Source organism: Dipodomys merriami, unplaced genomic scaffold (assembly GCF_024711535.1).
Source record: "Dipodomys merriami isolate MVZ:Mamm:240054 unplaced genomic scaffold, mDipMer1.0.p SCAF_28, whole genome shotgun sequence".
Taxonomy (NCBI): Eukaryota; Metazoa; Chordata; class Mammalia; order Rodentia; family Heteromyidae; genus Dipodomys; species Dipodomys merriami.
Window position 1 is genome coordinate 976,751 of NW_027204270.1, and position 23,392 is coordinate 1,000,142.

General features: G+C 64.0%; 2 protein-coding genes and 1 long non-coding RNA gene across 5 annotated transcripts in view; 1 reads left to right on the forward strand and 2 right to left on the reverse strand.

Moving 5' to 3' along the window:
- Prkcz (protein kinase C zeta) overlaps positions 1-6,791 on the forward strand; it is a 90,581-nt gene extending 83,790 nt beyond the window's left edge. For all 3 annotated transcript variants that reach the window (XM_070037144.1, XM_070037145.1, XM_070037146.1), the window contains 7 exons: positions 960-1,095; positions 1,223-1,310; positions 2,346-2,465; positions 3,549-3,628; positions 3,962-4,051; positions 5,830-5,945; positions 6,333-6,791. In XM_070037144.1, coding sequence (XP_069893245.1) covers positions 960-1,095; positions 1,223-1,310; positions 2,346-2,465; positions 3,549-3,628; positions 3,962-4,051; positions 5,830-5,945; positions 6,333-6,420 — 718 coding nt within the window. In that variant the 3' untranslated portion in view covers positions 6,421-6,791. The remainder of the gene's footprint in view (positions 1-959; positions 1,096-1,222; positions 1,311-2,345; positions 2,466-3,548; positions 3,629-3,961; positions 4,052-5,829; positions 5,946-6,332) is intronic.
- A 2,541-nt stretch (positions 6,792-9,332) lies between these two features.
- Faap20 (FA core complex associated protein 20) lies at positions 9,333-14,744 on the reverse strand. Its single transcript, XM_070037147.1, has 4 exons — positions 14,649-14,744; positions 14,390-14,507; positions 12,951-13,177; positions 9,333-9,539 (listed from the first exon to the last, which is right to left on the reverse strand). The coding sequence occupies exons 1-4, from the start codon at positions 14,702-14,704 to the stop codon at positions 9,467-9,469; spliced, it is 474 nt and encodes a 157-aa protein (XP_069893248.1). The 5' UTR covers positions 14,705-14,744; the 3' UTR covers positions 9,333-9,466.
- Positions 14,745-17,285: 2,541 nt separating this feature from the next.
- On the reverse strand, positions 17,286-22,701 carry LOC138838086 (uncharacterized). The gene is made up of 2 exons (XR_011375554.1): positions 22,549-22,701; positions 17,286-21,356 (listed from the first exon to the last, which is right to left on the reverse strand). It is a non-coding gene; the product is annotated as an uncharacterized lncRNA (long non-coding RNA).
- Positions 22,702-23,392: the final 691 nt, after the last annotated feature.

The window sequence follows — 23,392 nt, forward strand, 5'->3', positions numbered from 1 at the left end:
GGCGGTGAGGCTGGAGTGCTGGGCTGGCAGGGACAGGGCCTGCCTGGGTTTGTGGTAAAATACGCCTGGCCTGAAAGTGAGCATTTCTAAGCACACAGATCCCAGGTGCATGCCCAGCGCCACGCCCCAGAGGGAAGCTGCGACCCCCGAGCCAGCCCGCACCCCACGGTCGCCCGCGTGGCTTTGGCAGCTCTAGGGGCCTCTCATCAGTAGCACCACGCACGCGCACGCCTTTCTCCGGTTTACGTTGTGTGGCATGATGGTGTCACGGTTCCCCCGCCACTGTGCGTGTCAGCGTCTCAGTGTGTCAGTGGCCTTCTCACCCGTCCGTCCGTGGGCACTGGCTGAGCCCTTGTTTCCGCTGCTGGGGCTGGGGCTGCTTCTCAGCGGAGCCATGTGGAGTCTTCCTGGACCCCGCGTGTGCACGATGGACTTCATTGCTGTGTCACAGGGCAGTTCTGTTCTCATATTTGTCTTTGAAGTGGCTCCATTTTACACCCCCCGTGTGCACAAGGACTGCTGTTTCTACATCTTCATCAACGTGTGCCCGTGTGCCAGTCCTGGGGCTTGAACTCAAGGCCTGGCTGCTGTCCTTGAGCTTTTTGCTCAAGGTTCTCACTCCACCACTTGAGCCACAATTCCACGTCCAGCCTTCTTGATGGTTAGAGATGAGTCTTGGGGACTTTCCTGCCCAGGCTGGCTATGAACCACAATCCTCAGTACTCCCAAGTAGCTGGGATCAGAGGCGTGACTCCCCAGCACCTGGCTGGGCGATTTTAACAGCGGGTGTTCTAGTGGGGCATGGTCTCAAAGTGGCCGAGCGCCTCCGGGCGCTGCTGCCTGTGCGTGTGACCCGCAAGCGTGACTCATCCTTGGGAGAGAGCGGGCCCGTGGGAGGAGCCTGTGGAGCCTGCGGATGGGGCCGGGCCCTGTGACCTCCGCTGCCCGCCCCACCGCAGGTTCTACGCTGCCGAGATCTGTATCGCCCTCAATTTCCTGCACGAGCGGGGGATCGTCTACCGGGACCTGAAGCTGGACAATGTCCTGCTCGACGCCGATGGGCACATCAAGCTGACGGACTACGGCATGTGCAAGGTGAGCGCCCGGCCGGCCGGCCGCCACCAGCACGGCGCACCCCGGCACCCCCGCACCCCCGCCTGTGCCCAGCCGAGCCTCTTCCAGGCTGTGGGTGCGAGATCCCCCGGTCGCTCTGTCCCCACAGGAAGGCCTGGGCCCAGGCGACACGACGAGCACTTTCTGTGGGACCCCGAATTACATCGCCCCGGAGATCCTGCGGGGAGAAGAGTATGGTGAGTGTGGCCTTTCGGAGCCTCTCCCCGCTCTGATGACTCGGAGCAAGAGGCGGGAGGTGCGGCCGGTACACTCACCCGCCCAGGTCCCAGGCCAGGCCTGGAGTCCTGTCCAACAACCGGAGAGGTTTGTTACCATCTTATGCTCAACATCTGTACACACACACACACACACACACACACACCCTTCCCGTGCCCCAGCTGATGCCAGCGTCTGGCCCTAGCCCCTAACTCCAGCCCCTCATTCTCCTACCAGTGAGCCCCAGGGGCCACGGAGGAGAGAGGGCTCGACAGGCCCAGGCGCCACCCCAGCGTGCACACTGGTGGGCGGTGCCATGGGGCTGTAGGAGAAGCGAGGGGTCATCGGGGATGGCAGCGTGGCACTGGGCTGCCTGCCTGGCGTGTACCTGGACGTGGCGTGTACAGCGTGCAGTGGGTGTGTGTGCTGTGCACACAGGTGATTAGCGTGTGTGTGTGTGTGTGCAGGCCAGTGTGCTGTATGTTTTCATGTGTGTGTGCACCCACAGGCACTGTGGTCTTAGTGTTTTCAATGGAACATATCACACGTGGGCCTGTGTACATCCTGGGGCGGGCACGGTGAGTGGGGTTCTCACCCTTGCGGATAATTGGGCTTCTGGAAGTTTCTTCAGTTGAAGTCACTCGGTAGCAACGAAGGGAGCTGATTGGCAGGCCGGGGCCCAGGGTGGAGAGTGGCCGCCGGGTGGGGATTTGGTCTGTGCGGGGGACGGTGCGCGGGGGTGGCCGGGCGGCAGACCCTCCCAGCACCGGGACGCGTTGCCCACAGACCCCGACACGTGAACGCAAAGACACTCAGAACGCTTTGTCATCTCAGAGAAGATGCTTTTGCAACCTTAGTTAACTAAACAGAAGACGGAGAGAGGACGGCGTGGATGCGGGTGGCAGGTTGTGGCTGCTCACAGGGAAGCGCTGCCAGCCTCGCGTGCGTGTGCGCGGCCTGCGTGTGCGCGGCCTGCGTGTGCGCGGCCATGCTGACTGACGGCGACCTCTCCGCAGGGTTCAGCGTGGACTGGTGGGCACTGGGCGTCCTCATGTTCGAGATGATGGCCGGGCGCTCCCCCTTCGACATCATTACTGACAACCCTGACATGAACACGGAGGACTACCTTTTTCAAGGTGTGTGGCCACGTGCCTGGGGCCCGCCCCAGCTGTTCCCACCACCCTTCTCTTCTTCTAGGGCAAGGACGGAGGGGTCCCTGGCCTGGGCTGAGCCGATACAAAAAGCACTGAGGGCCGGGCGCTGGTGGCTCACGCCTGTAATCCTAGCTACTCAGGAGGCTGAGATCTGAGGATCGCGGTTCAAAGCCAGCCCGGGCAGGAGAGACCATGAGACTCCTATCTCCAGTAAACCACCAGAAAACCGGAAGTGGCGCTGTAGCTCAAGTGGTAGAGAGCTCGCCTTGAGCTGAAGAGCTGAGGGACAGCGCCCAGGCCCAGAGTTCAAGCCCCACGACTGACAAAAAAAAAAAAAAGCACTGAGGGAATATTCCTCTGGCCTCCCATCCCCACACGCCCGCATGCTGGGGACTGGCCACAGGGTGAGGGTCCACAGTGGGGTCTCCACGGCCCAGCTGGACAGAACGCGTCCTGATTTAACCCAGACTCCTTCCTGCCCTGGCCAGGTGACCTTAGTAACCTTCAGTGTGGGTCCAGGCCAGGCTGTCCTTCGGCGCCCTCCGGTGGTCGGCACACAGAGGCCTCCCTGTGCCGGAGGGGTGGGAGGAGGGGCAGATGGTGATACGTAGGGTTCTCAAGAACACATGGCTTTCAGCAGCAAGGGGCTCCTGCTCAGAAGCACTTCAAGATGGGCGTAGTAGTGCGTGCCTGTAATCCAGTACTGGGGCAGACCCAAGTGGGAAAACTGCAAGTTCAAGATTTGAGGCCAGCTTAGGCTGTAAGGCAAGACTAAGTCTTAAAAGAGAGACGGAGGCTGGGCAGGTGGCTCAGTGGTAGAGTGCTGGCCTAGCACGCATGAAGCCCTGGCTTCCATTCCTCATATGCCACATACACAGAGTCAGAAGTAGTACTGTGGCTCAAGTGGTAGAGCACTAGCCTTGAGCAAAAGAAGCTCAGGGACAGTGCCCAGGCCCTGAGTTCAAGCCCTAGGACTGGCAGAGTCCAGGGACCCTGCGGGCTGCTGGGCAGAACGGGCATAGCCAGGGAGCAGCGGCCAGATGCCTCACCCACCCGTCCTCACAGTCATCCTGGAGAAGCCGATCCGGATACCCCGGTTCCTCTCAGTCAAAGCCTCGCATGTCCTGAAAGGATTCTTAAATAAGGTACCCCTGGCCTTGCAGGCGCGTCCCTCGAGGGCCCGGGCTGGGCTGTCTGGGAGGGGGCGGGGCAGGGGCACAGTGCTGCTGTGGCCAGGTTTGGTGTCCGGGCTGCAGGTTTGTGTTTCCTGCGTTGCTGGTGGAGCTCCGCCGCCTCTGGCTGTTGGTTTTTGTTCATACTTAGTATGAAATGAAGCAGCAAGAATCACACCCCAGAGACATGGCGGCGGGGAGGGTGACTTCGCATGGAGGGGTGGAGCGCTCGCTGGCTCCGGTTGGGGAGGTGGTGTGCTGTCCAGCAGGGGAGGGTGACCTGTCTGTCTGAACTCTGACCCCCAGGACCCCAAAGAGAGGCTCGGCTGCCGGCCGCAGACGGGGTTTTCCGACATCAAGTCCCACGCCTTCTTCCGCAGCATAGACTGGGACCTGGTAAGTCCTCGGACCGCTCAGCACCCGGGGCAGTTGTGGCCTCCAGCTGGCTCCCTGCCTGCGGCTGGTCAGCTGGCCAGCTGGTCCGAAACACAGGGTGAGCCAGCCTGGTGCTGGAGCTCCACCGGGAGGAGGGGGCTGGGCCTCCCCGGGCGTGTTCTCTGGTGTCTGGGTTGCTTTCCAGCGTCCACATGATCTGATACGCTGCCGGGTATTGTTCGAGGCTGTGAGCGCAAGGTTCAGTGTTTCTCTGTTAGTCCATTCTTCGTATTAGAGACATTTGTATAATCTCAAAGTACACAAACGCATGGAGAATTACTGCCACATAGCTATAAAATATGCATTTGGCTTTTGAGACCAGGTCTCACTGTGTGGACCAGGCTGGCCTTGAACTTGTGATCCTCCTTGGCCTCAAGCACTGGGCTCCCAGGCGTACGCCACCACACCAAACAAAATTGCCCACGCAGAGGGAGCGGACGCCTCCATCCCAGCGCCACCCCCCCACACCTGGCTTCCAGGCAGCCAGGCCGGCATGGGGGACCCCCCCCCGCCCAGGACAGGGTGCTGCCCACATGGCTGCCAGCCACGTTCCATCCAGTGGACAGTGGTCTGCAGGTGGGGAAGGACACGAGGCCCTTCCCGGGAAAGACCAGGCCGCTGCTCACAGTGCTCAGTCATGACACTGAGAAACCACCTTCAATGCGATTGAGCTCAGCACAAGAAAGAAACTGTGAAGTTTCATTTCTTTTGTTTTTTAATATTTTTCATTGTTATAAAGGGTGTCCATCGTGGGGCTTGAACTAAGGGCCTGGGTGCTGTCCCTGAGCTTTTTCACTCAAAGTTAGTGCTCTACCACTTTGAGCCACAGCGCCACTTCTGGTTTGGAGTAGGGTAAGAGTGGGGTAAGAGATACGAGTCTCACTGTCTTTCCCACCAGGCTGGCTTCAAACCACAATCCTCAGATCTCAGCCTCCTGAGTGGCTAGGATTGCAGGCGTGAGCCACCTGCTTAAGAGTACATTCCTTTTTGGACAATGTCACCCCTTCCCCCGCTCTCTCTCGGCTCTTCCCTCCCATCCCCACCCGTCTACTGTAAGGCTGGCCAGCCGAGGCCAGCGTTGGTGGCCTAGCTGAGGGCCTGAGGGGTCACCCTTCCCTCGGGGGCCACCGCAGTAGCCCCTGCCTAGCTCAGCGCAGGCTCCTCGCTCTGCTTCTCCCCATCTGCCAACCTGGGGACCCCCACAACCCTACTGCATCATCACGAAGAGGATCGCAACAGGATGGTTCTCTCTACACGGGCCTGGCCCCAGCTGGCCTGGAGAGAGGCTGGGGCCTGCAGGGGCAAAAGTCTCCTCCCCCCCATCAACTGCTCCCTTCCCCCCACCCCACCCCCTCTGCCCTGCTCTCATGGGTGGGGCAAGTGCGCTCACTGGTGGTCAGAGCAGGGGCATCCACCTGCTGGGGCCAGGCCATGCGTCTGCAGGCCCAGAGTTCAAGGCCCAGCACTGGCTGGGGGGAGGAAGGAAGCAAGCAGGCAGCCGCCCTGGCTGGCCCGGCCCTGTGTGTGTAGATTCTGGGGTACCAGGCATGTGGTCCAGGCCATCCATACTTCTAGCATATTTTAGCTGAAGAGAAATCCTTCTGGCATTGGATGTTTCCTTAGATGTGATGTTTTAAGGAAAAAACAGCTGGCATTAACCCCGGGAGCTCCTCACAGCCCGCGTGCGGTGAGCTCAGCAGGAGCCCTGCGCTGACCCACATCCCCGGCTTCCTCTGCAGCTGGAGAAGAAGCAGGCCCTGCCGCCCTTCCAGCCACAGATCACGGAGGACTACGGCCTGGACAACTTCGACACACAGTTCACCAGCGAGCCCGTGCAGCTGACCCCGGATGACGAGTGAGTCTCGATGGGCGGGCAAGCGCGTGTGCCAACTCCAAGGACAGGGTCCCGCTAGGCGCCCACGCAGGGCTTAGACCTGAGGTCAGAGCTCAACGCCAGCCTGGGCAGGAAAGTCCAGGAGACTTTTATGTCTCGTTAGCCAGCGAGGACCCCAAGTGCAGCTGTGGCTCAAGTGGTAGAGCATCACCCTTGAGCAAAAAAGCGAAAGGACAGCACCCAGACCCTGAGTTCAAGCCCCAGGAGCGGCCCACAAAGAAAGGCAGGGCATCCCTGGGGCGGTGCCAGCGCCGCTGGCAGCTCCTTCACCCCCACCACAGGGGGGGGGTCTCCACGCTGAGCAGACGGCCCCAGTCACTGCCCCCTACCCCCATCCTGCGCCCCCAGGGATGTCATCAAGAGGATCGACCAGTCCGAGTTCGAGGGCTTCGAGTACATCAACCCGCTTCTGCTCTCCACCGAGGAGTCCGTGTGAGGCGGCGTGCGTCTGTCGTGGGCACGCCCCTGAATGACCCTGTGACTTACCCTTTACCACAGCGCATGCATGCCAGGCTGGGCGCGGGGCTCCGGGCAGCCAGGGAGGGGTGGCCGCTGAGACCCTGGAGGGAGGCGCCCGCGGGCGCTCCGGGCAGAGCAGTCCGCGTCTGGGCCCCGGGAGGCAGGCTTTGTGCTGGAGGAACTGCTTCCTGGGCCCGCCTCACGTCCAGTGTGGTGGCCCCGCCCGAGGGGACACGGGCACACCACCCAAGGTGCATTCTCCTCAGAGACACAGCCCTGCACCGGCGTGCTCCCCAGGGAGGTGCGCGTGTAACGTCCTGGGGAATAAAATGTACCGCTGACGTCCAAGCTGCCCTCTGCTGCCTTTTTTCTGAGGTGCGGCCCCGCGGGGCGGCCCCGGGCCTTGGCCACGCCCTGCTAAGTTCCTGTTTTTTAACACGCCAGCGCAAGCTCGCAGTGCAGCATCCTGCGCGGCAGGGGGCGCTGCTCACCCTGTCTGAGGGAAACCAGGCTGCGGACACCTAATCCACTGCTAGCACCCCAAAATGAAAACCGAAAACTGAACACATGGAATACTTTCCTGAAAACACTAGCCAGCGCCTCTCAGACGTCATGTCGGAGATTTGGGGGGAAGTATTCTTATCAATAATACTCAATTAGAAAATATTAAAAAGACGTGTGTGACAGCCCCTCTCCTTAAAGTGAGCAGCAGACAGCCTGAGGCCTGCTTCCTGCGTGGGGAGACGCCCGTGGCGTGGGGGGGAGCGCCCCAGGCATGGGCCAGGCCCCTGCAGGCCGGGCAGGGCAGGAGCCATGTTCTAGGCTAGTCAGCCCTGAACACAGTGGGAAAGGGGCCCAGGGCGGGGAGGGGGGCTGCCACACACCTTGGCAGGCTGTGAGACCCCAGGCCTGGGGGGTGGGGAGGTGCGGAGCGTGGTGGCTGCTTCCCAGCGGGAGAGCAGCTTGGTGAGGATTTGGGCTAGCGTCCAGGCGATGGCCTGCGCCTCGTCGCGGGGCCCCTGGCGCACTCAGGCCTCTCAGGCCTCTGCTGTCAGCCCAGGGTGCCGGGACCAGTGCGTGGGGCCCCAGCTTCAGGGACCCCACCCCAGCTCCACCTCTGGCAGCCTGGGAACTCCCGCGGAGCGTGCACACTCCCGCCAGCGCCCAACAGGAACACTTGTCTCCAAGGACTGATCAAAAAAACCTTGAGAGCCAATTCTGCGGCCTCTGCAGGGCCCAAGGCTGTGTCTAAGGGGCCCATGCCCACGTGGTCCCATCCGCCCGTGCTCAGCTGCCGGCACCGTGACCCTCGCCGTCCACCAGAGGCCGGGCAGCAGCCGCCCCCTGGGGCGCAGCGAGGGCCGCTCCATCCGTTAGCACGCGCTGTGCACCGCCAGGCTGCGGCCCTCAGCTTGGCCGCCGGTGCACGAAGCGTGAGTCACATCGACCGTCATACTTGGTGATGTTACATAAATGTAAAATGAAGAAGGTCTGATGTGAGGTGAGGAAAAAGTCCTAACATCTGCACAAAGGCCCCCGGCTTCACCGCTCTCGACCTCTGAGAGGCAGGAGACGATTCTGCGCCCGAGCTGGCGGGTGGGGCCGGCTGGGCCTCTTGTGGATGTGCCAGTCATGTGACATCCCTGCACGCCCACCAATTAAAGACTGGTGAACACACACCGATTGTCCTCACTTTTGTTAGGAAAAAAGGTGTTGGGGCTGGCGATGTGCTCATGTCAGGTGCCGAGTGAGCCCCATTCTCAGACCTAAAAGTGCTTCAGCTGTGCGCTGCTGGCTCACGCCGTAATCCTGGCTACTCGGGAGGTGGAGACCTGAGGAACTCGACTCAAAGCCAGCCCGGGCAGGAAAGCCTATACTCTTCTCTCCAATTAACCAACCAAAAAGCCAGAAGTGGAGCTGTGGCTCAAGTGGTAGAGCACTAGCCTTGAGCACAAAAATCCAGGACCACACTCAGGCCCCCGCATATACACAAGAAGTAGGTTTTCTGGAAAGTGAAGTGCAGAGCCCTTTCCTTCGACTCCGGCAGCTCCTGGGGACAGACCACAGCAGCACTGCACCACGGCCGGGCCCAGGGTTCACAGCACCCGGCAGGGCTGCCACGGAGGTGAGCTCCTGACCTTCCGTGGCTCACCTTAGAGTCACCTTCGGGTTGGTGCGATCCACTCCGGAGCTCTGGCTCGTGGCACCGCTGGGGATGCTGGCGGTGGCTCCCGGGTGCCCTCCTCTCCCGGCCCTGTGGGTCCCGGTCTCTGTGCCTCCTGGGAGCCTCACCTCCTGTGGGCACCACCAGGGCACGGGAGACATCAAGCCGGCGAGCTCTGGGCTAGACGCCCTCCCCAGCTGTGTGCACCACGGTGCAGGCACAGCCCGACTCCAGCTCCCCCTCTCCAGTCTTGACCTCAGACAGACCCGTCTTCTGCTGCTTCCCAGGTCCCAGAACCTCTGGGCCTGGGCTCAGCCGTGCCGCCTGCACCCCAAGGCCCAGCCTCGCGCCAGGCCCTCACCAGCAGCCCTCACGCACGCGCACGTCCTTCCCGCCTCCTGCCGCTGCTGAGAGGACCGCACGCTGGGTCCGGGCCACACCAACCCGCCCGCAGCCATCTTGAAAATACCCCTCTCTCCATGTATTTCTCCAGTTGTCAAGTCAGGGTCCCACGGCTCCCCCAGCCTCCCAGCCCAGTGCCAGCTCTGCAGCTCTCTGCCCGTGGTAACCCCGTGCACCGCGTGGGGAGATGAGCACGTGGAAAGAATGGAAACGGTTGTGGAGGGCGGCCCACCGCCTGTGTGTACAGCGGTGTGGAGGCCGGTTCTGTGTGAAGCACCCCACGGTCCGCTGCTGCGTGATCGCCAGTGAGCTGACACCTGTGCTTAAGTCAGACGCACGTGTATTTGGGTCAGCAACACGGCGGGCCTTCCTGGAGCAGCTCACATCCTGGAGCAAAGGTGCTGTGAGCGGACGGCGGCACCCAGCACGGGCCTCCCAGGGCCCCCAAGGCAGACGCTCACCACGCCACGTCCTCCATGCCCTCAGCCAAGCACTGCGCTAGGTGGCTGTCCACGTCCAGCTGGTCCAGCCTGAAGGGAAAAAGCCCATGGGGGCTGCAGTTAGGACACCACTGTGTTCTCCCTGCCACGCCTCCCCAGGCTGCGGCAGGAGCCCCACCCTCTACCGCTCAGCACCGCGGGGAGGGGGGGGGTCACCCAGCTTTCATAAACCAGGCCAAGCCCCGCTGCCTGGGAACCCTACAGGCCAGAGGCCTCTCCGTGCCTCAGCTCTGGGAGGCCAGCCCGGACGCCTGCCTCGCTGGAGACCACAGGCAGAGACACAACCTGAGCGTGGAGGGCTGAGGACGGGCAGGACAGACCCTCCCCGCCCCCAGGGCCTGAGCACGGCAGAGGCTCAGGCCCCAGTCCACGCCCAGCCATCGGCTTCCATCAACCTGCAGCCAGGACAGACCAGACTCCCACTGGGCACAGAGGAAGGCGCTGCACGCAGGGCCTGCAGGACTCCTTCGCCACCCAGGAGCAGTCGGTGCCAGGGAGTAACCTCCACCCAGTTCTGAGATTGGGAAGGGCGCCGGAAAGAAGATACGCACCCAAGCCAAGAGCCTGAGCAGCATCTGGACCTCAGGTGACCCCATCAGCTGATGGCTGCCCACACTGCACGTGGACACGAGGCCGGGGCAGCTGGCGTCAGGTTGGGTGGTCAGCAGAGCTACCAGGAATGCCCCAGGACTGAGCATGCTCAGTCCGTACCTGGGTCTGGTCTTGCTGTGGCCAAGGCCTGCGTGTGCTGAGATGACTTCCACAGCACCGCTGCACCAAGCCAGCAGGCTCGGCAGCTCAACCTGTAATCCCAGCTACTGAGAAGAGGCAGCGGAATCGCAGCTCAAGGCTAGCCTGGGCATGACTCAGACAGTAGAACACCTGTCTAGCACATGTGAAGCCTTGAGTTCAATCCTAGTATAGGGAAGGGAAGGCTGGGTATCCAAGGCTCCTCCTATAGTCCTAGCTACTTGGGAGACTCAGGCGCTAGGCTGAGTTCCAGGCCAGCCTGGGCAGAAAATGTTCTAAGAGACGCCCCACCCCAACACAGTGCTAGGCAAGGTGGCACGCCCCTGGCAGAAAGCGAGACCCTAGTTCAAAAAGAATGAATGTGAAGGCTGGGAAGGTGGCTCAGTGGTAGAGCGCTTGCCTTGCATGCATGAGGCCCTGGGTTCGATTCCTCAGCACCACATAAGCAAAAAGAAAAAAGCCGCAAGTGGCGCTGTGGCTCAAGTGGTAGAGCGCTAGCCTTGAGCTGAAGAGCTGAGGGACAGCGCCCAGGCCCAGAGTTCAGGCCCCACGACCGGACCCAAAAAAAAAAAAAAAAAAAAAAAAAGAATGAATGTGATTCCCTGCTGGAGGAAGGGCTCCCACTGCTGCTCAGGTGACAGACAACTAGCCTGGCGTACAGGCCCCCGGACAGCACCCAGGCCCTCAGTTCAAGACCCAGAACCGACACACACAACATCAGTAGGGGCTGGAAAGGTGGCTCAGTGGTAGAGTGCTCGCCTAGCATGCATGAAGCCCTGGGTTCCATTCCTCAGTACCACATACACAGAAAAAAAAACTGTTGGAAGTGGAGCTATGGCTCAAGTGGTAGAGCACTAGCCTTGAGCAAAAGAAGCTCAGGGACAGTGCCCAGGCCCTGAGTTCAAGCCCCAGGACTGGCAAAAAAAAATGGGTACTAGAGGCATGGCTCAGTGGTACAAGTCCCTGCTTCAAAAGCACGAGACGGTGAGCTCAAAGCCGGTGCTGCGAGGTTATTCTTCCCCAAGGGTGCAGGATGTGCCCAGGTTGTGTGCGAGTGCGAAGCTGTTTATATCGTGGGCACCGGTACCGGGGCCTGGGCCCCATCCCCCAAGAGAAGGCATTAGGATCCAGCAACAAACAGCACTGTGCCTGTGGCTAGTCAAGTACCCAACCCTGTCACACTGGAGTGCTTGGGACAGACTGAGGGCAGGACAGAGGACAGAGGGGAGGACATGAGGACCAGCCCTCCCCGGGCCACCAGGACGGCAGCAGAGCTATGGCCTCGGGCTGAGTTGTGGCCCAAGTAGTTACTCTCCTTCACGGCCAAATGGAAGAACACACTAGAAGCATTCCAGACACGCTAAGACCTGAACCTACTTCTCTGACACCCTACTTCAGAATCCAGGCACTTTGCCAAGCCTTCATGCAACTGTGCAGAAAGCTCAAAATGGGAGCCACTTCCTCCTCAATCTGCCTGTCTTCCAGAATCTTTTTTTAGATTCTCTGGAAATGAAAGCTCTGCTAAGACAAAAGCCTCCCCCAGCGGGGGCCTCCGGCGGCAGCAGGAAGGGCTCGGGTTCTGGAGCTCCCGTCACTGGGTGCCTTTCCACCCAAAAAGCAGAGGCTTTTGCTTTAAAACACTTGCGGCCTCACCAGGGTGGCACATGGGTCAGTTCAGGATGAGCACAAGGGGTGTAGCCACGTCAGCCTGGGCATCGCTGCGCGGGATGGGGCTGTGGGGGAAGGGGGCCCGCACACGCGCACACATATACACACATGTGCACACACCACACACACAGAGATGGCCAACCTGGAGCCACCACAACCTGTCCCCCAGCCAGCCCACACTCGCCACTCCCTGAGCAAGGGGGGGGCGTGGAAGGGGGGGGCTGGGGCCACCCCCCCAAATGATGAAGACTCAGATGAAGACATCACCGTGGAGAAGCCCATCCTAACTGGTCTGTGGATTTTGATAATTGGCCAGACTGTTCGGTGTGTTTGGGGTTGTCCTTACTAACTTTAGAATCCATCCCCCTTCTAGATATTTCTGGTTCCCATGGTCCCCTGGTCACAGAACACCTTGAACCTGCTGCCTGATCCAACTCGTTAGGAACTGACCAAGTGTGTTCACTCTCCTGACCCACCCAGGTCCAGGGGCAGTGTGGGTGCAGCATCAGTGCAAGTGGGTCCTAGCCTCCGAAGTAAGCGTCACAGACTTCATCCTGAACAGGGCCTGGTCACATGCCTGTCCACATTGGGAATGAAGTGACCCCCTGTGGGGCCACTCTGAGCTACTGGAGATGGGGGGGGGGCGGGTAGGCAAACCTCTCTGAGCACAGGGCCCAGTACCGGGGGGAGAGAGAACCTCCAACCTGCTCTGAGCACAGGGCCCAGGATGGGGACAGGACCCAGACCCGCAGCAAGCCCTCCACCAGCGACAGGACTTGAACCCGCACTCCCAAGCCCTCACTTGGCTTTTGGGCTCTAGCCAGCGGCCGCGCCAGAGAAGTCTGCCTCCTCTCCAGCTTTTTGCTGGGTAAAGGGGGATTCACCTCCCAGAATTCCCTGCCCAGGGCCGACCTCGGACCCTTGCCAGCCTCCGCCCCAACTGCAGGCCAGCAGTGCAGGGTCCCGGGTCCCCAGAGCGGGCATTCACTGGGGGGGTCCCGGGTCCCCAGAGCGGGCACTCACTGGGGGTTGAAGGCCGTCCGGCCCGCAGGGCAGCTTGGTGGGGCCCCGGGGGCTCCGCGGGGAACAGGCGCCGGGCGTCCTTTCCTGGGCCCGGTGGGCGAGGCGGGGGCTGGGACAAGGGCCGGGGCAGGGGCCGGAGGGGGCGGCAAGGGCGTCCAGGAGAAGACCTGGGATCCAACCGTGAAGACCTCGGGGGGCGCAGGGCCGTCGGGGCCGGGCTCGGGGTCCTGCGGAGTGGAGGCAGAGGCTGCGCACGCGGGCCCGGGACCGCGCACCCCGGGACCCCCGCACACGGGAACAACCCCGCCACCCCGGGAACTCCTCCCGCACCCCGGACCTCCCCCCCCCACCCCCGCCACCCCGGGAACTCCTCCCGCACCCCGGACCCCCCCCCCCCGCCACCCCAACTCCTCCCGCACCCCGGACCTCCCCCCCCACCCCAACTCCTCCCGCACCCCGGACCCCCCCCCCCCGCCACCCCAACTCCTCCCACACCCCGGACCTCCCCCCTCCCCCCTACCCCGGGAACTCCTCCCACACCCCGGACCTCCCTCCCCCCCCCCCCGCCACCCCGGGAACTCCTCCCGCACCCTGGACCTCCCTCCCCCCCCCCCCCCCCGCCACCCCGGGAACTCCTCCCGCACCCCGGACCTCCCCCCCCCCCCCCCCCGCCACCCCAACTCCTCCCACACCCCGGACCTCCCCCCTCCCCCCCTACCCCGGGAACTCCTCCCACACCCCGGACCTCCCTCCCCCCCCCCCGCCACCCCGGGAACTCCTCCCGCACCCCGGACCTCCCTCCCCCCCCCCCGCCACCCCGGGAACTCCTCCCCGCACCCCCCCACCCCCCGCCACCCCAACTCCTCCCACACCCCGGACCTCCCCCCTCCCCCCCCACCCCGGGAACTCCTCCCACACCCCGGACCTCCCTCCCCCCCCCCCGCCACCCCGGGAACTCCTCCCGCACCCCGGGACCTCCCCCGCACCCCGAGGTGCCGCCCCGCATCCCGTACCCCCGCACACAGGGACACCCCCCCCCGCCACCCCGGGAACTCCTCCCGCACCCCGGACCTCCCTCCCCCCCCCCCCGCCACCCCGGGAACTCCTCCCCGCACCCCCCCACCCCCCGCCACCCCAACTCCTCCCACACCCCGGACCTCCCCCCTCCCCCCCCACCCCGGGAACTCCTCCCACACCCCGGACCTCCCTCCCCCCCCCCCGCCACCCCGGGAACTCCTCCCGCACCCCGGACCTCCTCCCCCCGCCACCCCGGGAACTCCTCCCGCACCCCGGGACCTCCCCCGCACCCCGAGGTGCCGCCCCGCATCCCGTACCCCCGCACACAGGGACACCCCCCCCGCCACCCCGGAACTCCCCCACACTCCGACCCCCCCCCCGCCACCTCCGCACCTCCCGGGTGCCCCGCCCCGCAGACGCACCTGGCCCGGAAGCGCGGGCAGCGGCTCCAGGTCCGGGCTCCGACCCACGCCGGCCGCGCGCAGCAGGGCGGCCCACGGCTCGCTGGCGGCGGCCCCGGAGGCGGACCGCGGGGGGAACCTGCGCCGCGGACGGAGGCGGGGTCAGGCGCCGGGGGCGGGGCGCACGTGGGGCCCGGCCGGGGCCCCCAGGTCCGCGACCCCCGCCCCCCGAGGGCCCTGACCCCCCCGGCCCCCCCCGGCCCCCCCCGGCCCCCCTCACCCGTCCCGGGGCGGCCTCCGCCGGCTCAGCCTCCCCGGCGGCCGCGCCGCCTCCATGCGCCGCCCGAGCGCGCGTCCGGCGGAAGTGAGCGCGGGGCCGCGGGGCGGGGCCTCCGGCCACCCGGGGAGCCCGGGGCCCCGGGGAGCCCGACCCCACGGGGACCCGCGGCCCGCAACCCCCGTGACGGTGGAAGCTCGGGGGGGCCGAGGCCGAGGCGCTTCCCCCCGGCCGACCCCCCGCCCGCCGCGGCCTCGGGTCCAGCGCGAGCTCCGAGGCCCCGCTCCGGGGTTCGGCCTCCGCGGGGCGCCCCGCAGCCGGCCACGCGGTGGCGGCAGAGGCCCGGGCACCGCGGCCGCACCCCCGCGCTGACCTCCGCCGGCCCGGCTCGCGCCCAGCTGGCAGACCCCGACCCGCGTGGACGGCCATCGCTGGGCCCCTGCCCTCCCCCCCAGGGCCCTCGCCTCCCCCAGGACCCGACCCTCCCCCAGGACCCTCCCCCAGGACCCGACCCTCCCCCAGGACCCGACCCTCCCCCAGGACCCTTCCCCCTCCCCCAGGACCCTCCCCCCACCCTCCCCCAGGACCCTTCCCCCTCCCCCAGGACCCTCCCCCCGACCCTCCCCCAGGACCCTCCCCCGACCCCACCCTCCCCCAGGACCCTCCCTTCCCCCAGGACCCTCCCCCAGGACCCTTCCCCCTCCCCCAGGACCCTCCCCCCACCCTCCCTCAGGACCCTTCCCCCTCCCCCAGGACCCTCCCCCCGACCCTCCCCCAGGACCCTCCCCCCGACCCCACCCTCCCCCAGGACCCTCCCTTCCCCCAGGACCCTCCCCCAGGACCCTTCCCCCTCCCCCAGGACCCTCCCCCCGACCCTCCCCCAGGACCCTCCCCCCGACCCCACCCTCCCCCAGGACCCTCCCTTCCCCCAGGACCCTCCCCCAGGACCCTTCCCCCTCCCCCAGGACCCTCCCCCCGACCCTCCCCCAGGACCCGACCCTCCCCCAGGACCCTTCCCCCTCTCCCAGGACCCTCCCCCCGACCCTCCCCCAGGACCCTTCCCCCTCCCCCTCCCCCAGGACCCTCCCCTCCCCCAGGACCTCCCTTTCCCCAGGACCCTCCCCTCCCCCAGGACCCTCCCCCCGACCCCACCCTCCCCCAGGACCCTCCCCTCCTCCCCAGGCCTCCACACAGCAAACAGCCGCCAGCAAGTCATGGGTGTCCCCTGGCAGCAGCCCTCAGGCAGAGGCCCGGAGGAGAGATGCACAGCGCAGTAGAGCCGGAGCCGGGCACCTGTGCGCGCAGCCGCCGAGCCGGAGCCGGAGCCGGAGCCGGGCACCTGTGCGCGCAGCCGCCGAGCCGGAGCCGGAGCTGGAGCTGGGCACCTGTGCGCACAGCCGTTGCGGAGCAGCAGTTTTTCCAGGCAGGAGGCCCCAGTCCCTGCCCTGGACCTGAACTCCGTGCTCCCCAGAGTCCTCAGAGCCCCAGCTCCTCGGCCCCTCCCATATGGATGCCAAGACTTTGGTTTTTGTTTTGTTCTGCCAGTCCTGGGGCTTGAACTCAGGACCTGGGCATTGTCCCTGAGCTTCTTTTGCTTAAGGCTAGTCCTCTACCACTTGAGCTACAACACCACTTCTGGCTTTTTCTGTATGTGGTGCTGAGGAATGGAACCCAGGGCCTCATGCATGCTAGGTGGCCACTCTACCCCTGAGCCACCTGCCTAGCCGGATGCCTGGACTCTGCTACACCAGTGCCCAGCCACTTGGTACAAGAGGAGCAGAGCAAGGGAGGAAGGGAGGTGGTGGTAAGGCGGCCTGGGAGCATGGCTCCAGCCAGGTTCCCGAGGCTGGGGTACAGGCCCTTGGGGCCCAGGAAGGGCCCCTCAGGATGTTGCTAGCTCCCCCGGGCCTCATTTACGCTGGCTGCAGATCCCAGGCCAGGGCTCTACCTGGCAGAGCCTGGGGATCCTGAGACACCTGAGAAGGACACCACCCAGGGCCACTCAGGACAACTCAGGTGGTTGTAGGCCTGTGGCCCACAGTGCGTCCTTCCACACCAGCGGAGTTGAGGTTGGGAAGGGGGCTCAGTGGTAGAGCTCGCCTCGCATGCATGAGGCCCTCGGCACCACAGACACGGAAGAAGCGGGAAGTGGCACTGAGGCTCGAGTGGTAGAGCGCTTGCCTTGAGCAACAGAAGCTCAGGGACAGCGCCCAGGCCCTAAGTTCAAACCTCAGGACTGGTAAAAACAAAAAAACACAAAACAAAACAAAAAAAAACCCACACAAAACAAAAACAAAGAATGGAGCTGAGGGAGCTGCCCAGCACCCCACCGGTGCCAACCCCACCCCACCGTACCACCCAGCACTGCCGTCCTGCCGGCCACTGGGGTCTGCGGGACCCTCACAAAGTAGAAATGAGAAGATTGAGCATGTCCACACACCCCCCCAGCTGTCCCTGAGAGTCACAGTGTAGGATTAAAGTTGAACTGGGTGAGCCAGCACCTGAGACTTATCGCCAATAAACCACCCAAAAAACAGAAGTGGAGCTGTGGCTCAAGTGGTAGGGCACCAGTCTTGAGTTCAAGCCCTAGTACCAACACTCACACACACACACAAACACACACACACACACAAGTTGAACTTGGAGAAAAGGTCAGCTTTATTGGCAAATAGTTTCTTGTCAGGGACTGATAACTTGCACTCCAGAAACAAGTGTTGTCAGTCGCGAGGCTTGAACTCTGGGCCTGGGTGCTGTCCCTCAGCTCTTCAGCTCAAGGTTAGCGCTCTACCGCTTGAGCCACAGCGCCATTTTGGTTTTCTGGGGGTTTACTGGAGATAAGTCTCACAAACGTTCCTGCCCGGCCTGGCTTTGAGCCTCAATCCTCAGATCTCAGCCTCTTGAGTAGCTAGGATGATATGTGTGGGCCACCGTGCCCGCAAAACAAGTTTACAAGAGAATACTTCAGCCCTCAGGGCCGTGCTGGGGAAACAGCAAATGCTGAAATGCAGAGGTCCTGTGCTTCGGGCCGGCCCAGCGGGAGGCTCCTTCCTCTTGGTGAGCTCTGCCCACCTCTAGGTGATCCTTTTGGAGGAAACACCGAACTTTATCTCAGGAGTGATTTCTAGAAACATGGGTCATTCGGGCACCGTCCGTCTTCCCGAGGTCCCAGCCGTGAGCGCCCTCAGCCGTGTGCGTGGACATCTCGCCTCCCGGGTCCTGTCTGATTGGTCCCCTGGTGGGGCTGGAGCCACAGAGTGGCCCCGGCCCCCTTGGCTTCCTGGGTTTCTTGGGCGTTGTAGGGTTAGGCTGGCCAGACAACCAACCCAGGACGCGGCCCAGGCAGAGCCCGTGGCCAACTGTCTGGCCCGGGCTCACGTCCGTGGTGCTCTGCTGTTTGCATCCTCACCGGGTGGCAGAACGGCAGGGCATGTGCACATGGTGCCCGGGCAGGATCTGCTGGCCGCGGGGGAATGGCTAAGGGCCTGGGCCACGTCTGCCAGCCAAGCACCCCTGACGCAGCCTGGGAGCGGGCTTGCTCGCACACCTGGCGGCCCGGGCGTTTACCAGGCACAGGAGTGCCAGGCAGACAGGCTGCGTGGCAGTGTTGGCTGGGAAACATCGTCGGACCCACGGGCAGCAGAGCAGGCATTCAGGCCCACACACAGGGCCGGGCAGGCATGCCCTGGGGTCCCCAGTACCCCCCCACACACACCCATACCTCCTCATGGCCAGTAGTTGAGAAGTTACCACCTGCCAGTGATCAGCCAGAGCCAAAGTGGGCACAGCGTCCATCCCAACCCCAAAGCTAACGGGGACCTGAGCCCCCTGGCTCACACTTGCAACCCAGGCTACTCCAGGATGCTGAGATCTGAGGATCAAGGAAAGTCTGTGAGATGCCTCCAATTAATTAAAAACCAAAAAGCCATCTAGAAGCAGAGCTGTGGCTCCAGTGAAAAAGCCTTGAGCGAAAAAGCTAAGGCCGAGTGACCCAGTCCAGACTTCATACTCCAGTCCTCACACATGTAGACATGCACAAAGCTAAGGGGTGTCTGGGATGATCTGGAATGGGGGGGCGCGTTCCTGGCCCCACAGAGCTCCTACCAAGTCTACAGTTTGGCCAGCGTTCCTGCCTGACTGCTTCTCCATGTTCACAGCAGGCAGAGCGCAAAGGCTTTGCCCCTGCCCATGCTGATTCCTCCCAGGCCGGCCCACAGCACAGGTGTGACCCTTCTCCACCAGGTCCCCTCATGGCGGAACTCCTGGGGAGCAGGATCCTCGGGGTACCCTCCTCTGAGGAAAGCCAGCCGGCAGACGCCAAGCTCTGGGCACTTTGACCCTGACCCAGAGCCTTGTCCGCAGCCGCCTGCCCGCAGGCCCCACACTCGAGATGCTGGAGCCCGGAACACGCCAGAAGCCTGGCCACCGTTGCTGCCACTGCGCCTCCACGTCTGTGTTTTGGTTTGGGGTTTTCTTAGGAAGGAGGTTTAGAGGGGTGTGTTTTGTTTTATTTCTGGTGCTAGGAATTGAACCAAGGCCTCCAGCATGCCAAGCGAGCACCTCACGCTGAAATCCACCCTCCAGCCCGCACAGCCTTGCTCATGGCACTGGGAGGTCTTGGTGCCTGGGAAACGAGGCCTCAGGGAAGCCAGACCCGCCAGAGGCTCAGGGACGCATGCCCAGTGAGCAACTTCTTGACGTTTGACATCCTAGAAAGAACTCGGCCTGGGCGCTGTCCCTCAGCTCTTCAACTCAAGGTGAGCGCTCTACCGCTTGAGCCACAGCACCATTTCTGGTTTTCTAGTGATTTATTGGAGATAAGAGTCTCATGGACTTTCCTGCCCAGGCTGGCTTTGAACTGCGATCCTCAGATCTCAGCCTCCTGAGTGGCTAGGATGATTGGCATGTGACACCAGTGCCCAGCAGCTATTTTTTTTTAATTTTTCTCTCCACCCCTTGTGCGCCCTGGAGGGCTGCTGGAGAACCCCGCCCAGACCCTTCCGGTAAACCAAGACCCCCAGTTCGCGTCCCGTGTTCTCTCCTTCCTGCCCATGGATTCCCTCTCCAGTGCCACCTTCTTTCCCTGGACCCTCCGAACCCTGCCTGGACCCCCACTACCATGGCCTCAGCTTGGCTGGTCCATTCTGTGCGAACTGTTTCCAGCGTGGCACCTGGGTACGGGTGGGGTGGACACTCCCGTGCCCGTCCACCAGAGCCCCGTCCTGTCCTGCGGCCTGGGCGCCCGGCCGAGCCCGCCTGTCCGGTGACCTGGCTAACACCATGCGCAGGCCTCACGCTCCTCACCTGCGTTCCCAGGTAGCCAAGATGTGGGAGGCATCAGGCAGCTGCCCCCCCCGGGAACGGCCCCATCCCAGCCTGCCGCCTCTTCCTCTTCCATGGCCCATTTCTCCTCCAGACCAAGGCCACGGTGCCCGTCAGCCCCACCTAAGCCCCTCGCCCGGACCTACTGGGCAGAGAGCTGCTGAGAGCCGCCCCTGTGGGGCTCCAGGCTGTGACTGGCTCTGCGAGCCTGCCTGCCCCTCGGACGCGGGGCTGACCTGTCCACCCTTCATGGAGAGGGCGGGTGGCTAGATTCACGATCAGCTGTCAACTGCCCAGCTGCGCACCTGGCCGGTGGCGCCAGGCCCCGCCTGGGGTGGAGGCGAAGACAAGCAAGTCCCTGGGTCGGCAGCTGGGCCTGTCCAGTGGGTGCCGCGCTTGGCCCTCCTCCAGCCTGCCCCCAGGGCCCGCTCCCTAATTCCACCACGTTATGCGGTGCGCGGTCTCAGCGCCAGGCAGCCGCTGTTGCCGTGCCCTGTGTGCTAGTAAGCCAACTGAGGCCCAGGGCTCCCAGCCACCGTGGCCAGCCTGCACGTGAGCCAGACCCTCCACAGTCGGTGACCATCAGGGGCCTTCTGTGGGGCGCCGGGGTTGAGGTCTGTCCACCCCAGGGGGCTGACTCGCGTGGCAGCGACCACAGACCACCTCAGCAGCAGCTCCCGCGGCTCGCGTTCCGGTGCAGTGGCTCTGACCCCTGGAGAGGTGAGAGGGAGAGGAGAGAGTCTCTGTGCTCCTCATGGGCGTGTCTGGCACAGCATGGAACTAATCGGTGCACAAGTCATGAGTGTGCACACCTGCTGCTCACACCAGGCCTTGCCAGCCTCTCAAGTGACACGCGTCCGGTGCCCAGGGCTGCGGGAAGGGGCAGGTGCTGCAGAGCAGAGGCCGGCGCTCTGCGGGCTCACCCCCACTGCGGCCAGCTCTGCCGCACGGGGCTGTGGGGCGCGGGCTCCGCTCCTGACCGTCCCCGGCACGGCCACCACAGTGGGCGTGGAGGCTCTGGCCTTCTGGGCCTTCCCACTCAGGACATCTGGGCTGTGGGCCCAGCAAACATCCCCTTGTAGGAAGAGAGGAGAGCAGGGCCCAGCCTCAGTTTCTCCTTTTTAGCTCACCGGAGGGCCAGTGCTCACTGGCAGGCGGGAGATCTGGGCTGGAAGGTGGAAGGAGGGCAGCCATGGATCAGGGAGTTTTCTGGGCCGTGGCTGCTCTGGGGAAGGTTGTCCACACATTGTCTGCAGGGAGGGGAGCGACGGTCGGCCTTGCATGCAAGGCCGGGGGTGGAGGCGCGTGGAAGGTCCTGGGGGCCTGTCACTAAGAGACAGAGTCACAGGGAGCATCTCTACAGCCCTTTGGGGGGCCCACGAAGCTTCACTTCTGTGAATTGGAAAGAAGAGGCCTCGTCGGGGAGGAGGCCCTGGCGCCGGGACTGGGCTTGGGGGCCCTGGCCGGCCTGGGTCCTCTTGACCAGAAGGAAGGCATGGGTACTGGGGCAGCCCATCCCTTGGGCTTCACTGAAGGTTGGCAGCCCTCTGGAGCTGAGAGGCTGGAAGACTGGGAGCTTCTGTCCAGAGCGAGACAGCACTGCGGGCTGGATCTGCCCAGGCTTTGGAGGGGGCTCAGACAGGGCAGGAAAGCTGAGCGCACCGTCCCCTGGCTCCCCTCACACCTTCACGGGCCCCCCTTGCCGGCCCCCAAAGCGCATGCATGCAGGGCCCGTGCTGGGGGCGCGTCGCACTAGCAGGCACTGGGCAGGCGGGGCTGCTGCTGCCCCACAGACAGCCGGACTTCCTGAGAGGGAGGCCGCGGCCTGCGGTGCTGTGCCCTGGGAAGGGCCCTGTCCCCCCTCCAAGCCCGCCCGCCCCACGCGGAGGGCCCCATCCCCGCTCTGCTTCATGGATTTTTCCAGCCTTGGGCTGAGACCTCTGAGCTACAGGCGGGGCTGTTTTGCTTGCTGTGTGTGTGTGTGTGTGTGTGTGGTTTTGAATGTTTGTGTATGTGTGCGCATGTGTGTATGCCTGTGTGCGTGCGTATGCCTGTGTGCGTGCGTACGTGTGTGTGCGTGTGTGTGCATGTGTGTGGGGGGGCTGTTTTGCTTGCACTGTGTATGTGTGTGTGTGTGTGGTTTTGAATGTTTGTGTATATGCCTGTGTGCGTGCGTACGTGTGTGTGTGTGTGTGTGTGTGTGTGTGTGTGTGTGTGTGTTAGTCTCTGCTCCAGAATGGAATCCTTCCATGCCTCGAACCCAGTGGTCTCTTAAAGGAAACTGAGGCTTGAGGGAGGGCTTAGGCACACAGCCGAGTGGCCTCAGAGCACGTCCTGGGAGCTCCGTGGTGGCTCTCGGCCCAGCCTCAGTGACACACTCGGGCCAGGTCCTGGGGTCCCCGCTGCAGCTGCCCTGGGGCCTGCCTCCCACCCAGCTCTCTTCCTCTCCACTTTGTCCTCCCTCCCTCCCTCCCTCCCCCCTCTCTTCCTCTCCACATACCTCCCCCTCCCTTCTCTCTTGGCAAGTGGGTTGCAATCCAAACTTGTTGTTAACTTCTCCTCTTCCAAGTTAAATATTACTCACAGAGCTGGGAGCCCACGAGGGGACGGACAGACAGACAGATGGATCTCCTGGTCTCTGTGGGGTGTGGATGGAGGCCGACACCAGGCCTGCAGGGCTATGGGGCAGTTGGTGGGTGTGGGTGGAACATGTCACCAAAGCCAAGCCGGTACGTGGCCCCCTCCCCAGCCCTGCGCCCCTCCCAGCCTCACCTCCCAGCCTCACCTCCCACCTCCCCTCCCGCCTCACCTCCCGCCTCCCCTCCTGCCTCACCTCCCATCTCCCCTCCCGCCTCACCTCCCACCTCCCCTCCCGCCTCACCTCCTGGCCTCACCTCCCACCTCCCCTCCCGCCTCCCCTCCCGCCTCACCTCCCACCTCCCCTCCTGCCTCACCTCCCGGCCTCACCTCCCGCCTCACCTCCCATCTCCCCTCCCACCTCCCCTCCCATCTCCCCTCCCGCCTCACTTCCCACCTCCCCTCCCGCCTCACCTCCCGGCCGCCCCTCCCGCCTCACCTCCCACCTCCCCTCCCGCCTCACCTCCCACCTCCCCTCCTGCCTCACCTCCCACCTCCCCTCCCGCCTCACCTCCCACCTCCCCTCCTGCCTCACCTCCCGGCCTCACCTCCCGGCCTCACCTCCCGGCCTCACCTCCCGCCTCACCTCCCATCTCCCCTCCCACCTCCCCTCCCGCCTCACCTCCCACCTCCCCTCCTGCCTCACCTCCCGCCTCACCTCCTGCCTCACCTCCCGGCCGCCCCTCCCGCCTCACCTCCCGGCCTCACCTCCCGGCCTCACCTCCCGCCTCACCTCCTGCCTCACCTCCCGGCCGCCCCTCCCGCCTCACCTCCCGGCTTCACCTCCCGCC